The sequence below is a fragment of the Chiloscyllium plagiosum genome, chromosome 15 (assembly GCF_004010195.1).
Source record: "Chiloscyllium plagiosum isolate BGI_BamShark_2017 chromosome 15, ASM401019v2, whole genome shotgun sequence".
NCBI classification, from domain to species: Eukaryota; Metazoa; Chordata; class Chondrichthyes; order Orectolobiformes; family Hemiscylliidae; genus Chiloscyllium; species Chiloscyllium plagiosum.
The window spans coordinates 8250167-8260084 of NC_057724.1; the positions used below are offsets into that span (position 1 = coordinate 8250167).

The 9918-nt window shown below is 39.6% G+C and overlaps 1 protein-coding gene across 6 annotated transcripts in view; it reads left to right on the forward strand.

Annotated features, from left to right (window-relative positions):
* The window catches only part of LOC122557082 (sodium- and chloride-dependent neutral and basic amino acid transporter B(0+)-like), a 61818-nt gene extending 54650 nt beyond the window's left edge, over window positions 1–7168 (forward strand). For 5 of the 6 annotated variants that reach the window (XM_043704374.1, XM_043704372.1, XM_043704373.1 and 2 more), the window contains 3 exons: window positions 300–409; window positions 495–665; window positions 5794–7168. In XM_043704374.1, coding sequence (XP_043560309.1) covers window positions 300–409; window positions 495–665; window positions 5794–5931 — 419 coding nt within the window. In that variant the 3' untranslated portion in view covers window positions 5932–7168. The remainder of the gene's footprint in view (window positions 1–299; window positions 410–494; window positions 666–5793) is intronic. The other variant, XR_006313740.1, reaches the window with a different exon arrangement.
* The last annotated feature ends 2750 nt before the right edge of the window (window positions 7169–9918 follow it).

Here is a 9918-nt window from a genome sequence, read left to right on the forward strand (position 1 = left end):
ACACACATGCCATTGTCAACATATAGTTCATAACTGAGAAAAATAATCCAATCTGCATCTATATAGTACTAGTAAAATGACTAAGATGCTGCATTATCAATCAAAGTTTTAAACCAAAACACATTGAGATATCAGGACATAATTTTCTCATCCTGTCTGAAGTCCTGAGTGACCTCTTTTCTGGTTTAACCTGTTCATGAGTGCCATCCAGCAAAAGATAAATTTCGACAGTAAACAAGCTGCCCTGAAGACATGACAGAGTGAGTGATGGTGTCTCCCTGCTTCCTTGTTGTATACAGGGCTGAACAGATTCATCAAGGACATTGAGATGATGATTGGGGAAAGGACTTGGCTCTTCTGGCTGTGGTGGAGAGTCTTCTGGTTTTTTATCACCCCGGGTTTGATGGCGGTAAGGAGATGTTACGGAAAGTAATCAAACTTCAGACAATCTCTCATTCTCTTTCTGATCTTGCTCTATGCATCCATTTCATTAGGTAATCTTCTTCTGGTCCTTAGCAACATTCACCCGGCAAACATATGGACTTGTCGAATATCCTGGCTGGGCAACAGCACTGGGATGGTGTATGATAGTCTTCAGTATTATGTGGATTCCCGTTGTAGCAGTATGGAAAGTAGTTCAAGCTGAGGGCTCCACCTTGTGCCAGGTAGAGTTACACCTTCATAAATTTTAAAGGTGATGTAAGATGATTTCTGAAGTATTTCAAATGCCCAAAGTACCTTCAATGGAAGATCATTATAAAGTTAGAAAGGTGTGATGATGCTGCTCATTTTACAAGGTTATTCTATCCTTGGTTTTTTTCTGAGAGGGATCGTAAACACATTGGTTCCAATGTGTTTGGTTTGTATGGGTTTTAGGGCCCAATTGATTATAGCTAACAGATACCGCCTAGGAAAAAGGTTTTCAAGTTTTAAAAAACACTTGTACAATGAAAGGGGAGTGGCCAGTCCTCCCAGCTCAGTTTTTCTCTGGTTTGTTTTGGTTTTAGCAAGCTGTTTAGTTTGTAGCTGCTGGTCAAGACTTAGCTGGGAACCCAGAGAAGCTGCTGGACCCAAAGAAACAATTCCATTCTCTCTCTCTCTGTCTCTCTCTCTGTCTCTCTCTGTCTGTCTCTCTCTATCTCTCTCTAGCTGACTTCACATCTGCTTAAAACAACAAGAAACGTTAGGGTTTGAGATACCTTCTTGAAATATTTTGAGGGGATCTGGCCGGGTCCGTAACAAAGGCACTATACAGATGGGAGAGAGTCCATGATGGGAAAACCTTTTTTTCTCAAATTCTGGTTGTCTGCCGCAAGATAGAGTACTTTAGAGACAGTGCCTTAAACCCTTTGAATGTTGTGGCTTTAAAGCTTTCTGATAAGTTTGAATCAGCAGAAAAGATGAATGTCTATTCCCATAATTGTCTGGAATGTAAATGTAACAAAAAACATTGACTCCCTTACAGCACATTTCCACAGAGACACCCGCAAGAGTTACATTGTACAGACCAACTATGCACTTTGGCTATTTCAGGGGATTTTACTCTTCATGGAGACTGGAAAAACCTAATGGCCAAGGATGGCCTAAATGAGATGTTTGTTGAATGGTTTCAGGGTACTTTCTTCAAATGTCACAATCTGCAGCTAGCCAGAGAGCAAACTATGCTGCAGAAGGTGTTATGCAATGAGATAGGATTAATCATTGACCTCAGCATAAATGTTCCTCCAGGTAGCAGAATCATCATTTGATTGAATCTTAAATTAGGTTTGAGGGAGAGGTCTCCGATTAACATTTTAAATTGAAATAAGGACAATTATGAGAGCAGGAAAGCAGAGTTAGCTTCAGTGAGCTGGCAACTTAATTCAAGGGATAGATCAGTTGAGATGTAATAGCAGACACATACTTGCATAGTTCAAAATATGTAGAATAAGTACGTTCCAATGATAAATAATCATAAATCAAACAACAGGAGGTTATAGTCCAACAGGTTTATTTGATTTGGAGATGCCGGTATTGGACTGGGGTGTACAAAGGTGGTTCATGATGAAGGAGCAGCGCTCCGAAAGCTAGTGCTTCCAAGTAAACCTGTTGGACTATAACCTGGTATTGTGTGATTTTTTAACTAGGTTTATTTGAAATCACAAGCATTTGGAACTCCACTCATTCCTCAGGCATGGTATGTTAGAGAGGAATGTGACACAGTAGTTATAAGCAAAACGTTAACATGCTGGCACGTTGGCACAGTGTTTAGCACTGCTGCCTCACAGTGCCAGAGACCCATGTTCAATTCCCGCCTCAGGCAACTGTCTGTGTGGAGTTTGCACACTCTCCCTGTGTCTGCATGGGTTTCTTCCCACAGCCCAAAAATGTGCAGGTTAGGTGAGTTGGCCATGCTAAATTGCCCATAGTGTTAGGGGAATGGGTCTGGGTGCATTGCTCTTCGGAGGGTTGGTGTGGACTTGTTGGGCTGAAGGGCCTGTTTCCACACTGTAAGTAATCTAATCTAGCTTTAAAGGATTCAACAAAGCCAGCTAATTTTAATGAGTTAGGAGGTAGACTGCTGATTAAAATGTAAAATTCAGATTCCTTTCAAGTCTTTGTCCCTAAATAATTAAAGGTTTATCAATTTAGAAGAGGTGATATCTCCGGTTAGACAATGCACTTTAGGTGTAAGCAATTTCTGTTTTTATTTGTGACACACCATCTGTGGTTAACTAAGCAGTTAAAGATAGTGTCAATTTAAAGCATATAATTGCACAAAGGTGAGCTGATGAGAATATTACTTCGAATATAATAAACAGCAAAGAGTGACTAAAACACTAAGAAGGAAAACAATAAAATTTGAAAATAAGATATCTATTGAAAATCTTACTAGTTTAAAAAGTAAATCATTAACGAAGTGAGAATCTGTCCGAAAGAAAGAAGTCGAGGAAATTAACAATGAAACCTAAAGAGTTGGCAAATGAATTGAACAGATATTTTGTATTAATCTTCACCACAGATGATATAAGTAACATCCTAGAAACAGCTGTAAATTCAGAAATGGAAGGGAGAGAGGAGCTTAAGAAAATTAAAATCACCAGTGAAGTGGTAGTAAGAAAGTTGTTGGAACTACGGGTTTCAAGTCCCCAGGTCCTGTGGGCTTCATCTTAGGGTGTTAAAATAAGAGGTCAGTGCGGTCGTCAAAGGCTTTCTGGAAATCCAAATTGATCATATCCCTGGCCCTCCTATGCCTAACCTGCTCATTACCACCTCAACGAATTCTAGCAGATTTGTCAACCATGATCTCCCATTGACGAAGCTGTGCTGACTCAGCCCTCTTTTCTCATACAATTCCAAGTACAGAGGATCATCGATTATCCAAATATCAATTATCTGAATTTTGGATTATCTGAAGAAGGTCTCAAGGTCCCGATAGAAACATTACATCAAAGAGGGGTTACCAACACTGATCGCGTCTTTTGTTTACAATGATTCAAAGTGAATTCGGCTTACTGAAATGCTGCCTAGAACAGTCCTGGACATTGATGGGAGCCCAAGCACTGTCTCCAAATGACTGACCACCCATCCTCTCTCCCTCTCCCCACACTTTCCCTGGAGTTCTACACAGGGGTGTACCCTAAACCCACTTACCCAGATAATCTCTCCAACAGGGCAAATGTGGAACTTGTCAAAAAATTGCACTAAAACGTTTGTGTGTGTGTGGCTGCGTGTGTGTGTGTTTGACAGTTGTGCTGTTGGTGTCCAGTCCGGTGCCTGGAAGAGGGGCCTGAATAGGGGGCCGCACAGGGGTGAGGGTGGCTGGTTCTGTTGAGGGGGGGTTGGGATTGAACAGGATTGGGGAGTGGGGGAGTACGGGCGGGGGGCTCGTGCACGGTGTGCTGCTGCTTAGTCTCCTGAACAGGGAGCAAACTTAGTAAGTGCTCGCTGTGTCAATCCCATTGAACGGATGGCAGTGGGGTGGTGGGGAGGCCGTGGGGGGAGGCTTCAGCAATGCTGCAGGTCCCTTACACACAAGTGTGTGTCTGCTCAGAAACAAACCCTGAAATAGAAAGAGGGAGCAAGGCAGAGCAAAGAAAAAGGAAACTTCAGAGTCCCAGAGAAGAGGCATTGAATCAATTAACCAAATAATCAGTTATCCGAACGAAATACTGCCCACGCGTCTCATTTGGATAATTGAAGTTCCTCTGCACTCCACAATGTCATCCTTAATCATGGACTCTAAAAATTTTATAATGACCAAAGTCAGGCTAACTAGTCAAAGGTTTCTTGTCTTCTGCCTCCCTCCATTTTGAAACAGGCATATTACATTAGCCATTTTCCAGACCCTCCCTGACTCCAGTGATTCCTGAAAGATCACTACCAATATCTCTACAATATCCTTAACCGACGCCTTCAGAACTCTGGGTATAGTCCATCTGGTCCAGATTATTTATCCACCTTCAGACCTTTCAGCTTCCCAAGCACCTTCCCTTGGTGATGGCCACTACAGTCACCTCTGCTCCCAATTCTCTTGAAGTTCTGGTATGCTGCTGGTGTCTTCCACTGTGAAGACTAATGTAAAGTACCTATTCTGTTCATCCGCTATTGCTATTTGATACCATTTGTATTCAGCAAAGGAGAGAGGCATAAAACAAGAAACTACATGCCAGTTAGCTAACATTGGTTATTGGGAAAATCCTGGTATCCATTTTTAAGGAGGTGGTAGCAGGATATTTAGAAAAACAGGATATCATCAAGCAGAGTCAAATAATGTCAAAATTGAAGAGTATTGGAAAGAATATCCGCAGAGCCCACACGTAAATCTATGTTCACATTACGGTCTTCAAAGACATGGAAACCAAAGTGTGGCTGTATATATTGTGGTGATCATAAATCAAAATTGTGTGGACACATTCAATGGATTAATGCATTTACTAAAACACTCACTTAATTTGGGATTTAATCACCTTAAGGTTCCTTCGCCTTCCTGAAAAGAACAGGATGGAAGAAGACAGAATAGTTCCTTTTAATGTACGGAATTTTTCTGAGTTTACACAAAAAATGCATGTAAATATGGCCTGGAACTGTCAATTTCTTTTTAGTTAAAATGAATGATTTGAGTTGGATTTACTGGACTAGTACACAAAGCAGAACTCCAGCTGAAACTGACAGTAGATTTTAGTCCTTTCTAATTCACATGTACAAATCAATCGTAGATGTTTCTGGCATGTTTATCTTTTACCAAGATAATATTACGAGCATTTCCAAGCTGAAGTGTATGCAAGCAATTCTGACCATGCTTTTAACCCTTATATGGCCTTATACAGCTCCATGAGGAGAGGCTATAAGGGTCAATTTAATGCTCACTGTGTTTCCAGAATGAGAAACTAATGATTAATTGAGTAATTGATTGATTAATTAATTAAAGTAATTATGATTCCTTAGTGGTGCATCCTATGTGTTAAATAATTATGGTATTGATGTCCTTTTACCAAGACAGAATATATTATTGACCCCTCTTAAACTGCCATGACAATAGGTGCATTCAAGATGTTTCAACCATTATTATTTAGATTTGAGACAAGTTCCTTAACTGTATCTCATTGCCAATATGTTGCATATGCAAAATTAGAACTTACACAAGATTGTAGCTTCGTTAATAAATGTACAGGTTAAATATTCTTCAGTAGAAGATAAATTGCCATGGGTTAGTACAAACTGCAAGATAATCTGATTAGGAACAAGATTTATTTTTAATGGGAAACTAGTGGCAGATAAAAATCAGAAATGATTTTACTTTTCCATTCACAGAAAATATCTGCTGCTTGCACATCAACTCCTGATTGGGGTCCGTACTTGAAACAACACAGAGGGGAAAGATACAGAATGAAGCTGGATTCTACAGAAGCACCTAACCCTGTGCAACTTCTGGTTACTTCTCAGATATGAATATTTAACAAAACAGTTCTTTCTCAGCTTGTAAACAATGTTCCTAAATATCCACACCATTCCGATATCCTCCCACCATAACTTATTTGGGTGTTTGCCAAAACAGATAATGGTCCAGGTATAACTTTGGCTGACCTTTCTTCTGCCCATAGTCAGGTAGTACATGGTACAGAGGTATTACTGAGCATTTGAGCACCTGCATCACGGATATGTACAAAAAAAAGAACTTCCTAGTGAGACGTATTAAATAGAAGGAAGTCTAATAGCTCGGGTTGTGAACAGAGACTTGATGATCAGAATCTTTAAAGGGCAATCTCTCAGTGTCTGAAAAGTAATCATGAAAATGTTCTTCACTCTTTAGTAATATATCCATGGGAATGTAGGTTGGTAGATGGAAAAGCCAAATTTCTGCAGAATATATTGCAGAATAAAGAGAAATGTTTTTGGAACCACCTAAGGAAGTGAATAGTGCAGAAGGGAAGCTGCAGAATTTAAACAAATATGTTTGTGGATTGAATGATGCATTGAAGGCATAGTTTTATGTCAGTTGTGCAACTACGTGAGTCCTGGTTTTAAATGGATCCGAGCCAGGAAGTAAAGTTCAAACGAGAGCACTGATCTTTTCCTTGTTAGTAAGTTTCTTCACAGTATGCAGCATTACAGAACTCTTCCTCCTATCTACCAGTCTAGTGCTGTTCTAATTCTCTTGCTGCTATTTTGAAATAGACAAATTAAACAAAATTAGGGCAATAGCTCTGAAGGGGCATTGGATCAAAAAGTAAAATTCCAACAAGACAAACTGAAGTGTCATAGTGGAGGTGATGATGCACCCAACCTATGTGTTCCCACCAATCACATAGGCCTGAGAACTACCTATGGACTGACTCATCTTCTGTACAATTCAATCAATGTCTCTTACTTGTATGTCTTTTTAACATAACAATCAACCGAAGATTAACAGATTGCTCCCTTTTGTCTTGAAACAGAATCTTTTTAAAATGATTGTTTGTACTTTTTAATCAATTTTGGTTTTCCCTATTTCTCACAATTCATTATTACAGAACCTCCAAATAATTCAGCTTTGTAAAGCAGTCTACTAATTGGCACTTTGCATCATTTTCGGACTCTCTTTTCTCTCCAACATTTCCTTTACACAAGTGAGCTAAATGCTCAAACATTTGTCTGTGACGTTCTCATCAAATTAACATAGTTCCAAATAAAAAGATTGTTCAAATAATATTCAACTGTGATCCTTTCTCAGAATGCACTTTGCCTTTTGAATTTCTTTCAGAATGTTACAGAATAGAATCTCATATCTATCACTTCCAGTAGCATCACTGTTTCTACACTTCAGATACTTTTAATTACCTCTTTTTATTATCTTGGCTTCCAAATATTTCCAAATATAAAAGGACAAAATAAAATATAAAAGGACAATATTTTCCATTTTCGCCAAGAGTACGAACAACCCAGCTGTACACAAATGCCCATCTGGAATTCTGGCGTGTCATGTTTCACTTAAAAACGACTAATGTTATATGTTTTGAATCACCCAAGGCTGGAGACCTGAGTGCACATTGCTCCAATTTAATTTCTTTCAGGTTTATTTGCCTTCAGAACCTCCTCAGCTGTAACATGTTTCATCATAATATGAAGTTCCAATGCTATAAGTGTCCTGGGGTGCTTCTTAGCATGCTGTCAGTTTAACTGCTTAGTCAATATTTTTAACGACACTGCTTCTTCTCTGGATGCAGAATTATCTATGTGAGAATGTGTTCTAGTTTATCAGGATATGACTGATGTTTCTAAGCATGATTTTTGATTCAATATTACTCATGACCTAGCCTGCTTAATGTATAATCCTGCATGTTTAAAGGTTTTCAAAGCCTGGATTTCAACTTTATATTGTCCTTTCTTCTTCCCTACAGCAAATTGTTTAAATTTGCTCCAACATTTCAGATGAGGGTTTTCAGTTGTCTCGTCTGGTGAGTACTACAGAACTGTCTGAAGTATCCATATTTAGCTCAGAGTTGTAGAGATTCACAGAGGGTCCTAGAAAGTAAAGGAACTGCCTATGAGAATTTAGAACTTCCCCTAGAAATGCCCAAGTACATCCACCTTGTCAGGACCTCAATACAGACTCAATGCTCATATTCAGTCTTGTAATGTTAGGCCCAAAAGTAATGTTAGGCTCCAAACCGGACTGTAAAGGGTGCATAAATAAAGGATAATTGGACATAGCAATAAGCAAATGAAGAACAATACATGAGAAGCAAGCTGAGTGTGAAAGCAGGATTAGGCTGCTTTTAAAGCAATACCTGGATTTGTTTGTGACTACCAAGCACAGAGGATCACTTGGGAAAGTACTCAGAATGGCAATCCTGTAGATAATATCAGATTCAGAATCATCTTAATAGGGGGAAATCCTTTCCATTGCTCTCTCAGCACAGACTCTGCGGCAGTGTGGCACTCCCTCAGTACTGACCTGTGACAGTACGGCACTCCCTTAGTACTGACCTTGTAGCAGTACGGCACTCCCTTAGTACTGACCTTGTAGCAGTACGGCACTCCCTCAGTACTGATCCTGTGGCAGTATGGCAATCCCTCAGCACCAACCCTGCAACAGTGCAACACTCCCTCAATACTGACCCTGCGACAGTATGGTGCTCCTTCAGCACTGACCTTGTGGCAGCGTGGCACTCCCTCAATACTGACCCTGCAATAGTGCCATTGCGTGCTTTCACTATCAGACTATGGTTTACGGACTAATGCCATAAAAGCTGAGATAGAGCTACAAGTGCAGGCCATCACCCAAGAAGTCCCTGTTGTGAAGAAGGCAGTGAGTCCTGCTTATTGAATATATCTAAAGTAGTTTCAGCTAACAGACTCACTCATGAGTTTGCATATACTGAGAGTTGAGTAAGCAAATAAATTTGCTTTTTATCGAAGTGCACGTGTCTTTTTGTATTCAATTTGATCAAAACTCAATCAGTAAATCAATCAATCAGAACCCAATAGGCATTTTCAGCCTAAGAATATAGGTCTCCAATGATCTGTGGTTCATTAGGTTTTGTTTACTGTCATTTGTCCCCATTCAAATTATATTCTGTTCCTCATAACTTGCAATAAATCTGTGTGATGTGTAGGGTGACTCATCATCTTCTGCTTCTGAGGTTTACAATTACTCCCAGTTAACCTCGACAAATGTACCCTCATAGTATGGTCATCATATTGGAGAATCATTTGTCTTTTCATTGCCTGCATCACATTTTCCAGACTTTTCCTCTCTTTTGGACGATCTCTTTTATCCGTTCTTAAATCCATAAGGCTAAATTTTATCTCTGATGGCCTTATGTGATGTCATATGGCTTGCTGAATTTTTCTGTGAGACTTTTGCCTTGATGAATGCCCTTATGTCTACATTTAGGATGTTCAAGTGCTCAGAAAAGGTGGAACTAATTATCGTTCCATCCAAGGCCACTGGTCTACGTTATGGATTTATCCCACACACCACCTGTCATGGACCAATGAGTCTAACCATTTGTAGTGTGTTGTTTTGCATGGACTGTCCATGCCATGGTAGACTTTAACTTGCAATCTGGTTGGTAACTAATATCTCAAGGAGCACTCATCAATCACCACATTATTTATTTCACAAATCCCATTACAGGAGGGAGTTTCAGCTGCAGAGTTTCAGAATTCAATTGCAATGTTTTTGTTTGGAAGTGACAGTCCCAAGATCATTGCCTTTTACTTCTTTAGCAAAGATGTAATCAATGTCCATGTATTGACTTTATTTTCCCATTGGTCAGCCAGATGGAGGCAAGTTCAATCGAGTCATTCAAGGCAGAATTTGATGATTACCCGAGTAAAGAGGAATGTATAGGTTTATAGGGAGAAGATGTCACAGACACACGATGAATTACTTATTTAGAGAGTTAGTGCAGACATGATACATTGAGTGGCCTCCTTTTGTTCTATATTAAT